At 48.5% G+C, this 20,949-nt stretch overlaps 2 protein-coding genes across 5 annotated transcripts; one reads left to right on the forward strand and one right to left on the reverse strand.

Moving 5' to 3' along the window:
* Positions 1–518: 518 nt before the first annotated feature.
* rexo4 (REX4 homolog, 3'-5' exonuclease) lies at positions 519–7,414 on the forward strand. Of its 3 annotated transcripts, none has more exons than XM_007902867.2 (9): positions 519–616; positions 1,957–2,181; positions 2,854–3,158; positions 4,140–4,319; positions 4,523–4,716; positions 5,073–5,161; positions 5,536–5,610; positions 6,436–6,510; positions 6,678–7,414. In XM_007902867.2, the coding sequence occupies exons 2-9, from the start codon at positions 1,996–1,998 to the stop codon at positions 6,801–6,803; spliced, it is 1,230 nt and encodes a 409-aa protein (XP_007901058.2). In that variant the 5' UTR covers positions 519–616; positions 1,957–1,995; the 3' UTR covers positions 6,804–7,414. The 3 variants fall into 3 exon arrangements, with proteins under 3 accessions (XP_007901058.2, XP_042193472.1, XP_042193474.1); XM_042337538.1 differs by having other exon boundaries at positions 534–553; XM_042337540.1 differs by lacking the exon at positions 519–616 and adding an exon at positions 1,785–1,803.
* Positions 7,415–7,447: 33 nt separating this feature from the next.
* On the reverse strand, positions 7,448–11,347 carry LOC103184736 (serine/threonine kinase-like domain-containing protein STKLD1). 2 transcript variants are annotated; one of them, XM_042337542.1, is made up of 5 exons: positions 11,226–11,347; positions 10,573–10,701; positions 10,175–10,303; positions 9,239–9,379; positions 7,448–8,696 (listed from the first exon to the last, which is right to left on the reverse strand). In XM_042337542.1, exons 1-5 carry the CDS (start codon positions 11,326–11,328, stop codon positions 8,542–8,544), a joined length of 657 nt encoding a protein of 218 aa, XP_042193476.1. In that variant the 5' UTR covers positions 11,329–11,347; the 3' UTR covers positions 7,448–8,541. The 2 variants fall into 2 exon arrangements, with proteins under 2 accessions (XP_042193476.1, XP_042193475.1); XM_042337541.1 differs by lacking the exons at positions 9,239–9,379; positions 10,175–10,303; positions 10,573–10,701; positions 11,226–11,347 and having other exon boundaries at positions 7,448–8,374; positions 8,617–8,751.
* Between the last annotated feature and the right edge of the window lie 9,602 nt (positions 11,348–20,949).

The following is a 20,949-nucleotide window of genomic DNA, read 5'->3' on the forward strand; positions in this document are numbered from 1 at the left end:
GGGTCAGTCAGTGTTTGGTGGTCAGTCAGTGTATGGGGGTCAGTGTTTGGGGGTCAGTCAGTGTATGGGGTCAGTGTTTGGGGGTCAGTCAGTGTATGGGGTCAGTGTATGGGGTCAGTCAGTGTATGGGGTCAGTGTTTGGGGGTCAGTCAGTGTATGGGCGTCAGTGTTTGGGGGTCAGTCAGTGTTTGGGGGTCAGTCAGTGTATGGGGGTCAGTGTTTGGGGGTCAGTCAGTGTTTGGGGGTCAGTCAGTGTTTGGGGGTCAGTCAGTGTATGGGGGTCAGTGTTTGGGGGTCAGTCAGTGTATGGGGGTCAGTGTTTGGGGGTCAGTCAGTGTTTGGGGGTCAGTCAGTGTATGGGGTCAGTGTTTGGGGGTCAGTCAGTGTATGGGGGTCAGTGTTTGGGGGTCAGTCAGTGTATGGGGGTCAGTGTTTGGGGTCATCAATCAGTGGAGTGAAGAGACCGGAAGCGGCCGCTTTGTGGAGGCACCGCGCGCGGGTCGGAGGCATTTACTGGTGGCGTTTCCGGTTTGGGAGACCGGCGCGTGTGTGAGTGAGTGAGAGGGAGAGAGAGAGACGCGCGCACTCGGGGCATCGCAGAGAGTAACAGACAGAGGTATTCCCGGGAATTCTTGTGTACATTTCTTTTCGGGAGAGGAGGGAAGTTTGGGCGGGAATTCTAGTGCCCGTCAGAGGTTTTCCTGGCGGTGTCGTTGGGGAAATGAGGGCGGAGGACAGTTACCCCCAACGCACACTCAGGGCTTTCAGCGTAGTGATGGGCTTCTGCATGTGACCCCCTCTTTCCCCCCCACACCACACCCCCCCCTTCCCCCCCACACACCCCCTTTCCCCCCCACACACACCCCTTTCCCCCCCCACACACACACCCTTTCCCCCCCCACACACCCCCTTTCCCCCCCACACACCCCCTTTCCCCCCCACACACACCCCTTTCCCCCACAACACACCCTTCCCCCACACACACCCCTTCCCCCCCACACACACACCCTTTCCCCCCCCACACACACCCCTTCCCCCCCACACACACCCCCTTTCCCCCCACACACACCCCCTTTCCCCCCACACCCCCTTCCCCCCCCCACCCCCCCCCACACCCCCCTTCCCCCCCCACACACCCCCTTTCCCCCCCACACACACCCTTCCCCCCCCCCCCTTCCCCCCACACACACCCCTTCCCCCCCACCCCCCCCCCACACACCCCCTTTCCCCCCCACACACACCCCCTTTCCCCCCCACACACCACCCTTCCCCCCCACACACACCCCCTTTCCCCCCCACACACACACCCTTTCCCCCCCACACACACCCTTCCCCCCCACACCACCCCTTTCCCCCCCCACACACCCCCTTTCCCCCCCACACACCCTTCCCCCCCACACACACCCCCTTCCCCCCACACACACCCTTTCCCCCCCACACACACACCCTTCCCCCCCACACACCCCTTCCCCCCCACACACCCCCTTTCCCCCCCACACACACCCCTTTCCCCCCCCACACACACCCTTCCCCCCCCACACACACCCTTCCCCACACACACACCCTTTCCCCCCGCCCACACACCCCTTTCCCACACAACCCTCCCCCTTTCCCCCCCTCCCACCCCAATAAAAACTAGGGTTTTTTTTAATAGGGATAATGATGGAGAAATAATAGACCGGGAGCGTCGCAGGGCGTCCTCTTTCCACGAAAGGCGCTGTCACAACCGCAGAGCATGTTGTCGCAGTGTGAAAGGGCGTCGGTTGGGACGTGACAAGGATCTAAAGCGGAGGCACGATAGGGGTAACTGGGAACATAAGGGGCACTGGGGGAAAAAAAATAGTGCCCTCACAAGCCTCCAAGGGACGAAATGCCTTCCAGCCGCGCTCGTGATTCACCCCCAATCATCCTGGGGCTATGCTTGTCACTGATTTCCCCCAATTAATGTGTCCACAGTGATGACCGTTTGTGCGCCCAGTAGCCGATGAACAGAAAATGGCCAAAGGAAAGTCCAGCAGCAGTGCAGTGCCAGAGGCTAAGCCGCGCAAACCCAAAAAATCAAAAAAAAAGAAGTTTTGGGTAAATAATACAGGTGTGACCAAAAAGAAGAGTGGTGTAGAGGTGCCTCTGCCTCCCAAAGGAGCTCTGGAATACTCCACCAACTGGAAGAAACTTCAGCAGGTGAGAGGAGAGGAACGTAGGAATTGCCAGACGAAAAAAAACTTGGTCCATCCAGTTCACCTTCTGCCTTCCCGGCAGTCACTTGTTAAAATAATAATGGAGATGTTAACTAATCATGGCAATCTTTATCGATTAGACTACAACAGACTCGGGCATGACGTGAGAAAAGTGGTGGAAAGCTCTGGAAACCATGAGTGCGAAGTTGCTCATTTCTAATATTACACTTGCCATATGTCATGTCTCAAATTACGCATACTATATCCAAAAATATTATTTTCTTAAAGAAATCTAACCTAATTTGCACTTGAATTAATCTAAAACTTTCTGCTTCCACCATCTCCCAAGGGAGCCTGTAACATAGATTTACCACTCACTCACTGAAATAATGTTTCTGCAGATTAGTTTTGAATTTGAATTTTTTGAATTTAAGTGCAGGCCATGTCTCTGGTTCTACTGTTCTGGACAAGATGAAACAGCTTGTCATGGTCTATGTTAAGTGGTTCCTTTAGATCCGGTAAATGGGTGAAGGGCTCAGTAGAACCAGTAGGACTCTTCTTGTCTCAAGTCCAGTGCTTGATCCTCCAACCAATTGGGAGTGACAGTCGGGCAAGAGTGGTGATTTTGAGTATTCTAGGAATTATTTCCTTACAAACTTTTATTCCTTTCAATCAGCTGATGAATGAGAAGACGGCTGCTCAGAACTCAACTCCAGAGACGCAGAAAGTTCTAGAAAAGAAGTCCAAGCTCCGTGTGGACTTGGCTGCGGAGGAGACTCCTTCACGCAAGGTGAAACCAAAGTCAGCCACAGAAGAGAAACGCCAAGCAGCTAATGGCGCGCTGAGGGAGCCGGTGAAGGAGAATGGAACTCAGGCCACTAAACCCGTCGCCAAAGGGAAGCGGCAAAAAGGACGCCAGCCTCCAGAGGAAAACCACATCAAAGACAAGAAACGAAAAAGAGAGAGTGAGAAACGAACAGGGTAAGTGTAAGGTAAATCATTCCCCAGGCTTGGGCTCAGCCTTGTGCTTGATACCGTAAAAACAGGACAGTTACTGCTCTTTATACATTCAGATTATAGGGTGTCCCAATCGGTTGTATCCTCGTCTGTGAGTCAGAAGGTTGTGGGTTCAAGCCCCACCCTGAGTCTTGAGCCCACAGATTGACAACACGGTGCAATGCTGGCGGGAGCTCTGTAGTGTTGATGTCATCCTTCAGGTGAGATGTTAACCTGAATGTCTTTACAGGTGACAATAAAGATCCCATGGCACTATCAGAAAAGAGAATGGAGTTTCTCCTCCAGATAAATTGACATTGTTCACCTTGTGGCTGGTTGGTTGTGATACTTTTCTGCGTGCAAAGTGGCTGCTTCATTTACTACAAAAAACAGTTTGGGTAGCAATTACCAAAGGGTTTAGAAATATTTTGAGATTATAGGTGCAATAAAAATGCAAGTTTTTTCTTTCTATAAAAGGTGTGTCTACTGCACTGCTGTATCCTGTATATTTCTCTCTCATCCATCCCCCCCCCACCCCCAAACAAGTGTGAACAGGTCTGTGCTGAGTTACTCATATAAGTTGGAGGCTGCACTCAGGGCTATGTTAGGCCATAGCATTCCTGATTTTTTTTGGAGTGCGGGGGTAATAGCCAGGGTTCCTTCTGTTGTGCAATTAGCTGCTGTGTTTCTCCCACAAAATATATGGTCAATTCTCTTTACAGTATATTCTGTGAAGTGCTTTGAGATGTCTCAGTGAAGTGATGAGGCGCTACATCAAATGCAAGGATTCTTATTGTTATTATTCTGGCTGTGAGACAATGTTATGCACCAATTAACTGACTCTAGGCAATTAGTACAGTCACTACACTTTATTGGAATCTCTGAAGTGCTTTGAGATGTTTTGACAAATAAGGCACTGCAGCAACTGGGAGGATTTCTTATTATTGCTTGTCTCTGTACTCACAGCTCGGCCGCTCCAGTTCTTGCCACGCCTGACATCTGGTTTGACGACGTGGATCCTGACGAAATCGAAGCTGCCATGGGGCAGCAGGCAGGGCTTGTGGCCCGGCAGCAGGTGGGCTACGCACCAAAGGCCGCGGTGCACCCTGTCCAGGAGACCCTGGTTAAAGATGGAGGCTTCACTGGGTAGGCGCTGGTGGACTTGCTGCCCTTTAATAGATTCACACACTGAGCTGCAATGTTGCATAATCAGAGGAGTGAGATTTACTCTGTATATAATTCATGCTGTCGCTGACCTGGGAATGCTGGACGATCAGTGTGTAGAGGGAGCTTTACTCTTTCTGAGCTGGAATGTGAAGAACACTTTCTGTATTTGTTTGTTGTTACAGACTGACAAAAGCCGTGGCAATGGACTGTGAGATGGTGGGAGTGGGGCCTGACGGTGTGGAGAGCATCCTGGCTCGGGTTTCTATCGTCAACCATTTTGGGAAATGTGTTTATGACAAATACGTTAAACCAACCGAGAAAGTAACAGATTACCGGACGCCAGTCAGCGGGATCCGACCCCACGATATGAAGAACGGTGAGTGAGTAGCTCTGAATTTTGGGCTGATCTTTTGGCTGCTGGGAAAGAGTGCAGCCTCTGTCATTGAGTCGCTTCCCAGTGAGCATTTGAGCATCTGTTGTGTAGTTATTCTGGATGTAACTCAGTGTAACAAATCCTCCTGCATCTATCTGTGTGTGTTTTGAGTGTCTGTGTGGGGCGGGGGGTGGTTTTTGTTTGTGTGTGTGTATATATATATGTGTGTATATTTAGGGGGTCTGTGCACCTTTCTGTATATTGTTTAATAATCTATAATTACTTATCCTTGTTCCTGAAATGAGTTTGTACACTTCTTTTTCTGTCTCACTTTCAAACTGCTTTGGCCTCTTTGTCAGGTGAGGAGTTTAAGGTGGTGCAGAAGGAGGTGGCAGATTTGCTGAGCGAACGGATGTTGGTTGGCCACGCGATACATAATGATCTGAAGGTAATAATATTAAACCTTTCATTTGATACAATGCCTTAACGTGTTGGAAGTACATCTCTTAAGCACTTCACAGCACGTACTGTGAAATATAGTGACCATTTATAGGCAAACGTGGCAGTACAATTGCGCACAGCAGTGTCCCACAAACAGCCGTGAAACAAATGACTAATTTTACTTGGGGGTTTGTTGGCTAGGAGAAACTCCCTTCTCTTTTTTGAATAGTACCATGGGATCTGCCTAAATAGGCAGATGGGACCTCGCTTTAACGTCTCATCTAATTGAAGCTCCAACAACCATGCAACTGTTGTTGCGTAGGTGACTTGCTGTATTTCAAGTAGTTAGGCTGCTGATAACTGTTGTTTCATTGCTTACAGATCTTATTCCTTGATCACCCAAAAAGGAAAATCAGAGACACACAGAAGTACAAACCTTTCAGAAAAATAGTTAACGTAAGTCAAGCTGGAACTTGTGTGAGTGAGCGATGTGCATTCAGAGACTTTTGTCCAAGCTGTGGTGATGTTACGTGGCCCTTCCCTATAGTACAATCCAAACCAAACAGATTTCTAGGCATCCCATCTACAAATGTTGGAATGGAATGCCCACTCTCTCCCTGGAAGGGACGTATCCTGCCAGAAAGTATTAGGTGCAGGTTGACAAGAGCCAAGGCTTGGGGATCCCAGAGTGTGGGTTAGGGTAACTGCTGGAATCTAACCAGTTTAAAACCATATAGATTGCCATTGATATTGCTATCTGGCAAGCTTTCCTGCCGCTTGTCCAGCTAGGACCACCCTATCCATTAGGTCTTTGGCTCGCAGGATTAACTGGAGTTGAGTGGGATGATTCCCTGTCCCCAGTGACTGGTCTGTCCTTCCAGGTCCTGCCGATGAACCAGGCTGGGCTGTAATGTCATCAGCCCTGGAATACTGTGGACCTGCCTGGCTCAGGAAGCGGACTAGAGACCGACTGACACAGGGACTGGCTCGATTCCGACATTCCATTGCCAGGCATGTCACCTGGGTGCCAGTTCAGCTCCAAGGAGACTCCGCTTACCTCCATCAACGCCGACCCACCCCCCCCCCAACCCCACCCCCTGGAAGTGGTGTTTGATAAGAATGACAGAGCTGGAGTGATTGTAACTTGTCAGTGAAATGAAGAGCAGAATTGTGAAGAGAGCGAGAGAATACACTCACACACGGTGGAGGCTGATCATGTGAGGCTCAGCATCCATAAAAGACTAAAATTGATAATAATTCAAACATTTTTCCTCTTAACAGTCGGGCCGCCCCTCTCTGAAGCTCCTGTGTAGGGACATCCTCAACATTAGGGTCCAGGAATCTGAGCATTGCTCTGTAAGTACTATCTCATGTGTTTCTACCCGTCTCCTCTGAACTGGCAGATTTTGAAGGTGTAAATAATTCTGCGATCTGATGACTCTGTTGCTGTCTGATATATATAACCTCTGGTCAGTGCATCGGTCAGTCTACGCCCTGTGTATAATGTGTCTGTTCCTCCTCAGGTACAGGATGCCCAGGCTGCAATGAGACTATACACCTTGGTGAAGAAGCAGTGGGAGGCAGAGCTTAAAGAAAAAAGAGCAGTGAAAAGAAACCCAACCACCGAGTCAGTAGTTCAGAACAGCTAGCGGGAACCCGATCAACCTCCCAGCGAGGCGAAGGCTGGCCAAGAACTAGACTGCCTTCCTGCGACTCTGGCTCCCAGCACCTCAAGCCACGGGACATTGTTTGCTAGCAGCTTTCATATTTGTTTATTAAATAAAAACCACAACCACCAAACTGGCTTAAAGCGGGCAGGGTGGCTTAACGGCTCGTCAGATATCTCGGAGACGCTGGTGGACAAGGCTGAGCAGCCCATGGTTTGGTCTTGGCCAGTGGACCAGGAGACGTGTTGGGAATGTGAAGCGGGCAGACTGAGCCCTGGGGGGCAGTGCAGCACCCATGAAATCCTTCAGGTCTGATGTTTTGCGCTGTGACGAGTATGTGCCCGCGTGCATCTGTCACTGGTGGCGTTTATTTTCCCCATTGTGTTCCTAGTTGATGTTAACGGACAATACCGCTCACTGCTGTGCGAGACACGATCAGGCAGACCGCAGTGGGAAGCGAGTTCAGAACAGCAGTGGTCCCAGTCCTACCGGGGGGCAGGGAATGTTTGTTGAAACAATAACATTTCTGTCTTGCACACAAGAGAAATGACTTATCTGTTTAATAAAAGCACATTTTAGTGTTAAGAGAGTCATGTTCCCATCTCAATGTGCTCTTTTTATTTAACCAATGTTGTGTAGGTCACTGGTACCTAATCTTCCTCCATCTAACCCTCAGTTACTCCCCCCTCTGCCTGACCCTCAGTCACTCCTCCCTCTGCCTGACCCTCAGTTACTCCTCCCTCTGCCTGACCCTCAGTTACTCCTCCCTCTGCCTGACCCTCAGTTACTCCTCCCTCTGCCTGACCCTCAGTTACTCCTCCCTCTGCCTGACCCTCAGTTATTCCTCCCTCTGCCTGACCCGCAGTTACTCCTCCCTCTGCCTGACCCTCAGTTATTCCTCCCTCTGCCTGACCCTCAGTTACTCCTCCCTCTGCCTGACCCTCAGTTACTCCTCCCTCTGCCTGACCCTCAGTTACTCCTCCCTCTGCCTGACCCTCAGTTACTCCTCCCTCTGCCTGACCCTCAGTTACTCCTCCCTCTGCCTGACCCTCAGTTACTCCTCCCTCTGCCTGACCCTCAGTTACTCCTCCCTCTGCCTGACCCTCAGTTACTCCTCCCTCTGCCTGACCCTCAGTTACTCCTCCCTCTGCCTGACCCTCAGTTACTCCTCCCTCTGTCTGACCCTCAGTTACTCCTCCCTCTGCTTGACCCTCAGTTACTCCTCCCTCTGCCTGACCCTCAGTTACTCCTCCCTCTGCCTGACCCGCAGTTACTCCCTCCTCTGCCTGACCCGCAGTTACTCTTCCCTCTGCCTGACGCGCAGTTACTCCTCCCTCTGCCTGACCCTCAGTTATATCTCCCTCTGCCTGACCCTCAGTTATATCTCCCTCTGCCCGACCCTTAATTGGGTATCTCACACCGTCCTCAGTCAAACCGCTCTCTGCTTGACTCTCATTTGTGTCTCTCTCTGTCTGATCTTGCAGCATCAGGTCTAGCTCTGTCTGGGTATTCTGCAGTCTCAGAAGTGTGGATTCTATGATGCTGCAAATTTCCTAGCCAAGGAAGAAAAGAAAAGTCTTGAGTGGAGCTCCAGCGGTGGAAAAGCACATCAGAGAGAAGCAGCTCCCCATATAAAGAAGCAGTATGTACAGCGCTGATCTTTGCTGATATTCCCTTTAATCGGTAATGGCCTCAGTCGCCTCGCTTGAGAAGTTATGATTTACACATCAGCCTTTGTCATTAAAAAAATGTAAAAGCGCGGGAGGCAAAAATAGATGGCACAGATTTGAGTTACCTCATTGGAAGCATATTTCACTTTGATTTCATTCAACAATTGCATGATGTTCTGAGATAATAGCTCAATTTTCACATCCTCTGTAACAGGACAAAGCAGAGAGATCCTCAGTAACCCACTCTAGGTCAGACCAGAGCCGTCCTCAGTAACCAACTCCCAAGAAAATAATTCCTGTTTACAGCACTGTTGATGCTGAAACATCTCAACATGCTTCCTTCACAGGGTATTATTTTGCCCACAAAATACACAGTCAATTCACTTTACAGTATATTCTTTGAAGTGCTTTGAGACGTCTTGAAGACGCGATAAGGTGCTATAACAAATGCAAGGATTATTATTGTTGAGTATTGTGACTCGTTTCTCGGCAAACCCGGCAGCCAATTGAGCACCGCAAGATTCTGTAAATAGCCATGGAGTAACTGACCAATTCATTGGGAGGGATTTTTAGCCATGACACAGGGAAAACGGCCTTTTCTTCTGCAATAGTGCAGCGGGATCCTTAACATGCACCTGAACGTGCACAAGATAGTACCTCGGTTTAAGGTCTCATCCAAAGGACGGAGCCTCCAACACTGCAGTGCTGTACTATCCCGCTATGTTCCACGCTGTGAAGCCAACTCACTGTATTGGACCAACTCAAAGAACAGGGTACAGATGTTCTCCACTATCTCCGGGTCTTCCTGGTGAACATAGTAGCTGCTTATTATCGAACTGAGGCCATCTTTTTCCTCTTCCGGTACCAGGATCCTGAATGCTACAAGTTCTGAAAGACAAAGCACTCGACTGTCAGTGTATGGGGTATATGGATGGTGCGGGGGCCGAGGGCGGGGAGTCAGCTGTCTGGGTGCAGAGGGCAAGGAAGTGGGATGGGGGGAGAGATACTGAGGTTACAATAACCTTTCTGTTTGTGATCTAACCCATCTTTCCTTTTATCTACTTTTGTCCCCAGGTATAAGAGCACCTCTTATTCTCTTGCACCCTCTAGTCGATTTCTTCCCCCAAGTAGCTCTCTTATATTTGGTGACACAACCTGCCCTCACTAGCTCCCTGGCTCATCCAGGCCACACGATCACCACTCTCTTTACTGTGTAAAGTCATACCATCTGAACAATCGTCACCTCCACCTTCTCCTCACCTCGATTCTGCGTCTACTTTTGAGGAACAGGAGACGGATATTCAGCCTTGGAGCTTGTTCCACCAGTTTATTGGAGGGTGGATAGCAGAAAATTAATACTTTTTTTACCCCTTCCTTTAACTCCCTAATTTCCCAAATTCTTATCTCCCTCTTAAACATCCCGATCGATTCCGCCTGCCCCGCACTCTCGCCACCCTCTGCGTGATGAGATGAGGTTATGAACACCTCTGTATCAATACAATACAAAATTACGTGGAGCACGACAGTCCAGTGTATCTACGCCCTTTGGGATTCTTGGGATCTATGACCTTCGGGATCACCCCTGAGCCTTCTCCAGTCTGACTGAACGTTCCTGGTTTCCGAAGCATCCTCCTCTTCTCCACTTTACTCTCTTGACGTTGGTTGCTGTGCGCAAGAGCTCACCTGACTTGTGAATCAGGCAGGCGAGTAAAAGGTAGGTAACTTTCACCACCAGGTTCTTGCGGAGGTGGATATGAAGCCCTTCGAGCAGGAGTAGTGTCAGTTTCTCAGACTTGCTATCAGTCAGGCGCTCTGAAGAGAGAGAGCAATGAATGTGTGCATCAGGTTAACATCTCGAAGCGGTGTCGCTGTGGAAACCCGAGCAAGGTGGGGAGTAAAGTGTGCGGGAGGCGATGCCATCACACACTAAGAGAAGAAAGGTCATCGACCTGAAATGTTAGCTCGCTTTCCTCTCACCACAGATGCTGCCTGACCTGCTGAGTGTTCCCAGGAACTTCTGCTTTTATTTATAATCGAGGTGCTAGGCCGGGGGTGTTATAACAAGGTTCCTGGAGTCTTACCTTCCAAGGCTAATGCCCAGAGTGCTGAGCAGGCTGCCTCAACCACCATCCCGTTGTGGAGATGCCACTCCAGCACGTAGCACACTTTGTCCAGCGCTCCTTCCCTCTGAGCAATTTTGGCATTGTAGCCTGTGGCAAACACAACAGGAGACGATTGTAATCATTGATATTGCACGTCAGCAGCAGGACAGCAAGGCAGAGAGCTCAGGAGCCACCTCCAGCACATCAGATTGTCCATGTGGCACCCTGTGTGCACGGGGGTGTGGGGGCAGATTCAGAACAAATCTGCGGAAACACTACACCAGTGAGCGAGTAGTAAACTTATGGAACAGGTTCCCCTAGGGAGGGAGACGGTGGAAGCTGAAAGTGTTGTTGTTTCAAGAACAGATTAGATAGATTTCTGCTGGAAAATAATATCGGGAGATACAGTATATAGATTGGGGACACGACATGTCAAGCGACTGCCAGGATGGTGGAAGGCGAACTAGGTAGACCTTGGTCATCTTTCGCCAGCAAGTTCTTATGTTCATAATAACATTAATAATCCTTGCATTTAATACAGCCCCTTATCACGTCGTTGAGACGTCTCAAAGTGCTGCACGGGATATACTGTAAAGTGTAGTGACTATATTATGCTCTTTATGTACACTCACTGTTGACGACGATGCTCCAGAGAGCGGCACAGCACGGCGTGCAGATGTGGCTGTTGTCTCTGAATTTTTGCATCACGTTCAGGATGTCGTGAATCCCATTCATTGTGCCGATCAGCTTCACCGCAGTCACTGTGGGTGGGTGGGTGGGGGGGGAGAGACCATGGGAAGAACAATCATTAAAACTACCAACTGCTTTTCAAACAGTAATACATCTATCAGGTATTAACTGATAAACATTAGACTGATCATTAACCTGTAACTTAATTGGTAACTAACTAACTGCTCAGCAATATGTACTTAATTAGTAAATAACCGATCATTAATCACAAGCTGATCATTAACTAGTAACCGAACATGAGCTGATCATTAACCTGTAACTAATTCACCACTCACTGACCATTAACTAGTAACTGTTTAACCACTAGCTAATTGTCAACTAGTAACTGATTGACCGCTAATGAATCATTGACCGATAACGGATCATTAACCAGTGGGTATGGAGCTGCAGCAGTGTGTGGGGTGAGCAGGATTGACGCCCGCGGTGTGGTTGGTACCCACGGCTTCCGGACAGCATCATGATGAGGTTGCAGACGAGGACCTCCAGCTCGACACACTTGTCCCAAGAGCGCAGGATTACAAGCACCGAGTTGATAACGCTCACACCAAACAGGTCTCCCTCCTCCAGGCCTTGCTCTGTGGCTGCAAGGCAAAGCAACGGGTACTGAGAGAGGACTCCTCTTGTTTGCACACACACACGCACACTGATGTACACACACATGCGCACAAACAAACAGATGTACACCCACACAAACAATATCCCTACACAAACATATGTACACTTTTCGCTCGCAAAATACACGGTCAGTTCGCTTTACAGTATATTTTGTGACGTGTTTTGAGACGTCCCAATGACGTGATAAGATACTATTCCAAATGCAAGGATTATTATTGTCTACACACAGGACATACACTCAAACACATGTAAACACATAGAAACATGTACAATCACGCACCTACATAACAATAATAATCCTTGCATTTGAAACAGACGTGATCCTGCCTTATCAGGTCTCTGAGATGTCTCAAAGCGCTTCACAGAATATACTGTAAAGTGAAAAGACTGTGCACTGTGTGCATACCTGCACAAACAGCTAGCCAGGAGCAGGCGCACTAGAGCAAGGCCTGCGAACGCTCTGGGGTGAGGTCACATTAGGCAAAGGAGGGGAGGCTCTTTGAGGATTTATCCTCATCCTGAACAATAGTAAATGTGAGAATTGGTCATACCTTCAGTAGCAAATCTCAATAGCACTCGGCACACCTGCACCTGCACCTCCAGGCTGTCACTGTGGATCTTCAGAGCTGTTACGAGCACGGGAATGATACGAGCGTTGGCCAAGAGCACTGAGCACAGAGAAGGGTAAGAGAGAGAGAGAGGGAGGGGGAGATCACTATGTCATTTCAGATCCACTTCAATGTCAAAGCACTATATTAACTGCCATCCGTGTGTGTGTGAGAGAGAGCGTGATTGTGTGGTGAGAGCAGCACTAAGTTACCACAGAACGTTAGACAGAAAACAGGCCGTTCAGCCCATCAGCTCAGCTCAGTATTGGTGGCTTTCTCCGTGTGGGAACATATGAATTTGCTAGGTGAAAGAAGACCGAGGTTCGTCTTCCACCATCGTGGCAGTGGCTTGACATTTTGTGTCCCAAACAATAGACGGTACGATCAGTCTGATCCTACTCCCCCACTCGCTCCCCCCGCACGGTGGTCAATTTTCCTCTTTCGCAGGAATCTATCTGTTGTATTGTAAAGAACGGATGAATGTTGCCTTCACTCCAGTTACTGACTCGTGTCATGGAGCATAAACATCGGCAAAGGCAAGTCGGTCCGAATGTCCATTCTGTACAGTCTATGCAAATCTGAATCAATCCACAGATTTTGTAGCCTCCCCTTTAATTCCTTTTACGTGCTTGTCGTATATTTCTGCCCTCTTCTGACTGACTCAGTGACCACCGGAAGTAACCTGTTGTGATTTCCCGTCATAAACATTCGTAGCCTTAAAGACCTCTATCGGGTCACCTCCTAAATCTTCTCAGCTGTCACCTCAGGGAGATATCTACACACTGACTTGCATAAATCCAAGTTGTTGTTGTTGTTATCTCTCAATCCCCTCTTTCAAAGAGATATCTGTACACTGACCGGTATCTTGATTGGCGGATCGCTTTTTCGAGGGTAATAAACCCCTTCATATCTGGCTGGCATCACCCTATGAGCACAGCTGATGCTGGTCACAGGCAATGCTCAGACAGATGGTGTTGAGTATTGGGCGGCTTCCTGGGTGTTGCTGCTACATTCTGTGTTGACTCACCCTCCTGATCATCCAGTATTGCGATCAGATATCTGAGAGTAGTTTTCTGAATTTCTACCTCCCCCGCGTGGATATGCATGAATTCTGCAGAACAAATTGAAGACGTGTTATAGCAATAGAATCTCCAGCCCAAGAGACAGCAAGAGCCAGCACTTGTACAGCGCTTTGGATGTAGGGTTAACATCTCAAAGAGCTTCTGTGACACCATGCCTTTGTGAGCCAGACCAAGCAGTCAGGGAGATTGATGGAGCCAGATGGTGTGCATGATGGTGTTTATGCGTGTGTGTATGATGGTGGGTCTATGTTTGATGTTGTGTTTGTGTGTAGATATGGTGCTGAGTGTTGCGTGTGTGTGTGTATTTGGTGGTGATTGTGAATGTTTTATGGTGAGTGTGTATATTTGATGGTGTATGTGTCTATAGGTGTGTGTGTGTGTATATGCATATGTCTTCTGGATTGGTATGTGTGAGTGAATGCTGCAAACAGACCCAGGAGCGGAAGGGTTTATCTGGGGAAAGCTCACCCAGAAGCTTATCGATTCCTGCTCCGTATGGGATTCGAACTATTCCCTGGGGTGATCGCTTGAGTCCTGACAAAGAGGATCCGCAGATGACCAGACACTCCCGGATGTAGTGTAGGCTTGTGAGGCCCCTTAAACACACGGACAAAAATCAAACATCATCGCTAACACCCACCTTGACATTCTTAGGCAGTTTTACCTAGTAAACAAGGTAGTGGGGGTGATTGGGGTGGGGGCTGATGGGGGTTCCTACAACATGAAGGTGCATGCCTCTCTGGACTAGTGTAGACTAGGTGTTGGGAAAGGGTGGAGAGAGTGGATCTGGCTGGAAAGTTTTGTGAAGCCTTCAACCAGCAGTGAGTTGCCTTATATTGATTTGTTTCCAGCAAAACATTCACATCGTCCTCACTGAGCGCACGTTTGTCTGTTGCCTTCAGGAAGACTCAGTACCATCCCCGTGTCCAGTACACAAGCCCTGGCTCTGACTCTGGACTCGACCAATCTGGTGAGGAGTGTCACCAGGAGGCAGAGGATACATCGCGTCAATCACCCCAAGGTGCCTTCCCCCACCTCCTCCACTAACCCCCACCCATCATGTCCGAGACACAATGTGCAAGTCAAGGCGAACATCTGAGGAGGTGACAATAGCAACAACAGATTACATTTACACAGTGCCTTTCATGTCGGGAGGACGTCCCAAGGCGCTGACAGTCAGGAGTTTGGACTCAAGCTGGATGGCTCAAGCTCCTTTGCCTAACGGAGGCTGGTGTCAAGGAGCTGGCCCATTTGGTGAGGCTCAAGCATTACTGTCCGGGAATCTTAAAGTCACCATCAATTGCAACTCCTAAGCGACTGATTCCCTCTGAAGCGCAGGGGGGAGACCTGGAAGGAGTTGGTCAGTTTCCTATCTTCTACTCCAATGAACAGGGAGCCACCGGCTTTGGAACTGACCACAGAGAACGGCACAGACACCCAGAGACGCAGCACAACAAGAAGGTCATTCGGCTTATCATCTCTCTGAAAGAACAGGTCATTCAGTGCCCTGGGAATGGCCATTCCCCATTCCACTCAGCTCAGCTTCTACACTTTCACCCATTCACCCACAAAATATACAGTCATTTCACTTTACAGTACATTCTGTGAGGCGCTTTGAGACGTCTCAATGACGTGATAAGGAGCTATATCAAATACAAAGATTATTATTATTCTATTTATTACACTCACTTGCTGCCCGAAGGTGAGGAGCAGTCATGACTGTATAGGAGGGACAGATTGTGCCCTCTCCCCCTGAAGGGCACTATATAAGTGCAAGTTGTTGTTTTGTTGTTGAGTTTGTTATTCTATTTCCCCCTCTGGGGCTACGTGTTGCACACTCACATTGCCGTGGTTCTGTTCTTAGGATCGATTTGCAGTAACATCTGCAGCACCTCACATAGGCTGATGGTGTACAGCTCCTTCTTGTGCAACACTTTGACGATAGCTTGCAGCTCCATCGGGTCCTCACGGATAAACTTTAGTAGCTCCAGCAGCTCTGTTGTCTGGATCAGAGAGGAGAGGAGACGTATGAGTGACAGCACGGATTAGAGACAGAGTGAAGCGTCCTCTACACAGTCTGTCCACACTCCCAGGTCAGTGACAGCCCGGGTTAGAGACAAAGTACAACAACAACAACTTGTATTTATATAGAGCCCCTCACACAGGGTAACGTCCCAGAGCACTTAAGGTAAAGCTCCCTCCACATTGTCCGTCCACACTCCCAGTCCAGTGAAAGCACAGGTTAGATACACACCAACTCAGATACAGAGTAAAGCTCCCTCTACGCTGTCCATTCACATTCCCAGGTCAGTGACACCGTCCTGTCCAGTTTCGGGCTCAGAATTGCCCAGTGAGCAGACCCTGCCCTGTGAATGGGGGTCATGTAGAGGAAGGCAAGGAACATACCTGCATCATGCCACACGTCATCATGTCCAGCAGGATGCAACCCAAAGCCCACAGGTCACTCTTCACACTGAACTCATTGTTCAGAGCCTCTGGAGCCAGCCACGGTGAATTCTCTGTCACACACAACACCCCCCCAGTCAATCCATCCAACCAACACAAGACCTCACATCAGATTCAGATATACACCAAATTAAACTCATGTACTTTAAAGAATGAGACCCACCCCTAGCCCCCACCACCGAGAGAGAGGGAGAGAGAGAGAATGTCCCTGAGAGAGAGTGAGAAAGAGCATCCGGAGAGCGTCTCTGAGAGAAAGTGAGAGTCAACGAGAGAATCACTGAGAGAGAGTGAGACTCACTAAGAGAGAGAGACTCACTCAGAGACAGAAATAGAGTCACTGAGAGAGGGATGGAGTGTCCCAGAGAGAAAGTGAGATTCCCTGAGAGTAACAGACAGAGAGGGACTCCCTGAGAGAGATTTCCTGGGACTTCTTGCTCGCCACTGTGTCCACCGAGCAAAACAAACAGAAACGTGGAAAAAGGCAGAAGTGGCCCCAACCTCCCTCGGATCTGATCCTGAGTTTGATCTCATCGTTCATGAAGGTGGCAACGCTGAAATCACCAATCACATAGGATAGATCATCCATACGAAGGATATTAGTTGGTTTTAGGTTTCTAAAAAAGGGAAGATTTCAGTCAGTTATCTCAAACTCCTGTCCGCAAATCCCTTAAATAATAATAATCTTTGCATTTGATACCATGCCCAGAATGTTTGAAGATCTCAAATAATCATGAAGCAAACAACTGATTTATCTGGATGTGTTGTCATTCAGGACACCGAAAGAAACTCCCTTTTCTTTTACCAATAATCATTCAGGATGTTTAACATCCACTTAAACAGGGAGACGGGACCTGGGTTTAACATCCAAATCCTCTGACCATACAGTGCTCCCCCAGCAGTTCACTTGGGTGTCAGCCTTACCTTGACAAACACAATAGTCTCTCTGCCCATGTACAGACAGACCGTCCTGTACTAACCTATGAATGTGGTTATGGGAGTGGATATACACCAAAGCATCGACCATTTGTCCAATCCAGTTCTTGATCACCTGGGGACAACACATGGAATGTAAACAGACCATCAAGGATATATGTGAGGTCAGCTCCATCGCAGCTTGTGAGAGGTGACTGGAAAGTGTAACAGAAACCCATTGAATGTCCTTTGTGTTAATTACCATTTCTCTAATCTTCTGCTGCTTCTGCCGATTCTCTTTGCAGAGTGCAGAAAGATCTCCTATTGCGTAGTACTCCATCACCAGGCATACGTACATAGCTGAATCTGTGAGCAAAAGGAGTGAGGGTTTGAGAATATTAGTACTCCCTTGCCTCCTTCGAGGCCTGTCTCAAGGCCTTCCTCTTCAACTGCGCCTTCAGTCACCCTCCTTGCCCTAGCCTCCCTGACCTCCAATCCTCCTGATCCCAAACCTCAGTTCGGGTGCAAATCCTTGACTGTCCAGTGCCTTGGGATGTCCTCTCAATGTGGAAAACGCTGTGTAAATGTAATTTGTTGTTTTTGTGTCTGATGCACACGGAAAACAATCACTGTGATTAGGAAACAAACCAAACTCCTGAGAGTTCCACCTACAGGTAATATTGTCTGAAACATGCCATAGTTGGATTCCAAGAAACTATCCTATGTGAAGGGCATAATAATCCCTCCAAAACCAAAAACAATAATAAATTGCTAATTTTCAATCTACGACTGTTTGTGGGACATTGCTGTGCGCAATTGGCTGCCGCGTTCGCCCACAAATATACAGTCAATTCACTTTACAGTGTGTTCTGTGAAGCGCTTTGGGACGTCCGCCCGACGTGAAAAGTGCTATATCAAATGCAAGGATTATTATTGTTATTAAGGGCGTTATATAAATGCAAGTACCTTCTTGTCCCAGGTCACAAACAGCTCCTTGTACTTGCAGATATTGGGGTGATCCATCTCGGTCATGAACAAGCCCTGTGTGGAGAGAGAGGTTTGGTGGACAGAAGCACAGGTGGTCAGGGGAAGGTGTTGGGGAAGGATCTCTCACCCATCCCCTCGTGCTAGTCACAGTGATCTGCTACACTGTTTGAAATTGGTTATTGCCTACCCTGCCTGCCAGATATTAAGTCGCTTGGAAACAAATTACTGCTGGTGCTCTTTTCAGTATCCACCCCCTCTACCCCACCTCCCCTCCCAGATGCTGTCTCACACTGGGGGACAGTGGCACAGACACACTCCTAACTTCACCCATACTCAGCATTAAACACACTCACCCCTGAATGCTGACTTGCCCATGGCACAGTGACTTTTGTTTTGCTCAGCCGGACACATGTTTAAGAGTATCCAGGCCAGACTGAGAGTTTAATGCATCCCACCTACACATCGAAGTTCTCCATTAAATGGGAATTTCCATGTGTAGGTAGCAATACATTGGAACTCCCAGTTTGGTTTGGATGCTCTTAAGCATGATGATGGGTTTCCACATGTGTCAGATGCCTGGCTGACTAAATCAAAACTCAGCTGACCAATGTCTACGCCACTCTCCGTGTAAACTGACCAGCGAACACTTTGCTGCTTTTGTGTTGTGAGGACCACACAAAGACTTACTTCTCTCACAGCTTGGTTTGCATATCCCTCATCGGGGCATTCAACCTGTGCGAAAGAGTGGGTAAGAAAAAGAACAACAACTTGCATTTACATAGCGCCCTTCACATAGGGTAGCGTCCTGGAGCGCTTGACAGTGGAGGAGTCTGACCCCGAGCCAGGGGGAAGAGGGAGCGGGGAGGTGACCATAAGCACGATCAAAAAGGAAGATCTTTATGTGGGATTTGAAGGTGGGGAGGGATGGGACAAGGCGGAGGGATTGAGGAGAGAAGATCTTATCACATCAAAACATCTAAAAGAGCTTTACTCTAAGTTCTGTAAAGTGTAAGTGACTGTACTTTGTAGGCAAACACAGCAGCCATTTTGCCCTCAATAGTGTCCAGCAAATAGCCATGAGATGAACAGCCAATTTATCTGGTGGGATTGTTGGCCAGGACCTTGGGAAAGAGAAACTCTGCCCTCTTTTCAAATGGCAAACTGGGATTTTTAAAGTCCATCTGAACAGGCAGACGGGTCCTTGGTTTAATGTTTCATGTGTGCGATGGCATCCCTGACCTATGCCAATGCATCCCCTCCTCTCCCCCCTCTCAGTACTCCATTGGAATGTCAGCTGCGACTGTGAGCTCAAAGTTGCCAATGTGGGGCTTCAACCATCTGACATGGAGGCCAGAGCACAGCCAAGTTGCAAGGTGTCAGCCAGAGGGGAGTGGAGGCAGATCAGATCAGTGAGATGCTTCACAGAATGGCCACCAGTCACAAGGTTCAGCTTCCTCACACGTTGAACGAGTGGGTCCAATTATGTGGCCAGCTTGGCTGTGGGCAGCACTCCCATCTCTCGGTGTTAGTCCGCCCTGTGGCTACTTTACACGAAGTGAGTTGGTTTCCAGGTGTGCCCTTCTAGTGTCCGGTTATAACAACAACAACAAATTGCATTTGTATTGCGCCTTTCACGTCGGGAGGACATCCCAAGGCGCTGAAGTTACCATTGAAACGTCCCAAGTTACCATTGAAACCGCACCTACCATCTTCATCGCATACTTGTTTCTTTCGTTCCCTACTCTCGCGATTAGGATGGAGCCATGGACACCGCTGGGGAGAGCTTTCTGAATCTGGAGGCAATGTGGGAAGCAATCATGATATATCAATAATCCATGCATTTGATACAGTGCTTATCACATCATCAAAACATCTCAAAGTGCTTCACAAGAGTTTTCTATGAAGCGTTAGGGTCTGTATTTTACAACGATTCCTGGTATAAAGCATTGGCACTGCCAGAGGCGCTCAAATCACCTCGTACTTCTCCATGTGCTTCAGGGTTTGTTTACTTGTCACCTAGCAACAGTCTGTAGTATCATGAGAGCCCAATTCCAACTCTTGCATAAGGCAAAATACTACAGAGACTGGAAATCTGAACTAGAAACCAAAGTCACTGGGAATACTCAGCGGGTCAGGCGGCATCTATGGAGAGAGAGGAAAGCGACGAAATAACGAAATACAATGACGGGAGGTCATTGTTCCGAAAAGTTAACTCACACCTGGAAACCAACTCGCTTCGTGTAAAGTAGCCACAGGGAGGACCAACACCGAGAGATGGGAGTGCTGCCCACAGCCAAGCTGGCCACATAATTGGACCCGCTCGATCAACGTGTGATGAAGCTGAACCTTGTGACTGGTGGCCATTCTGTGAAGCACCTCACTGATCTGCCTCCGCTCCCCTCTGGCTGACACCTTGCAATCTTGGCTGTGCTCTGGCCTCCATGTCAGAAGGTTGAAGCCCCACATTGGCAACTTTGAGCTCACAGAGAGACCTGGGTTCAATTCCCGTCAGGACAAAACCGTGGGCAAGTTTCCCTTACTCCGCACGCCTGATAATAATCCCTCAAAAAAAATATTGGTCATTTCAATCCACGACTGTTTGTGGGACATTGCTGTGCGCAATTGGCCGCCGCATTTTGCCCACAAATATACAGTCAATTCACTTTACAGTCTATTCTGTGAAGCGCTTTGAGATGTCGAGAAGACGTGAAAAGCGCTATATCAAATGCAAGGATTATTATTATTATTATTATTATTAAATTTGTGACCCTGCGGGGGAGTAAGGACCGACACAAATTCTTCAATCGATTGATATTGATTAATGCTAATCAGTAAAGAAAAGCGAATCAGAGTTATAGTTATAGGTTTCGTCAAATCAAATGAATGCTTTATGGCCGGTCAGTAAAGGTCATTTCATAGGATTTCAAGATCCTCAT

This window comes from Callorhinchus milii, unplaced genomic scaffold, assembly GCF_018977255.1.
Source record: "Callorhinchus milii isolate IMCB2004 unplaced genomic scaffold, IMCB_Cmil_1.0 Scaffold8, whole genome shotgun sequence".
NCBI lineage: Eukaryota > Metazoa > Chordata > Chondrichthyes > Chimaeriformes > Callorhinchidae > Callorhinchus > Callorhinchus milii.

Bases quoted from the DNA above. Each gene is read 5' to 3' on its own strand.
- rexo4 (XM_007902867.2), top strand. From the start codon at position 1,996: ATGGCCAAAGGAAAGTCCAGCAGCAGTGCAGTGCCAGAGGCTAAGCCG. The intron at 4,717-5,072 runs GTGAGTGAGTAG...CCTCTTTGTCAG, and splicing joins ACCCCACGATATGAAGAACG to GTGAGGAGTTTAAGGTGGTG. The intron at 6,511-6,677 runs GTAAGTACTATC...GTTCCTCCTCAG, and splicing joins AGGAATCTGAGCATTGCTCT to GTACAGGATGCCCAGGCTGC.
- LOC103184736 (XM_042337541.1), bottom strand. From the start codon at position 8,661: ATGCAATTGTTGAATGAAATCAAAGTGAAATATGCTTCCAATGAG. The intron at 8,375-8,616 runs GTAACTCAAATC...TTCCTTGGCTAG, and splicing joins TGAAATATGCTTCCAATGAG to GAAATTTGCAGCATCATAGA.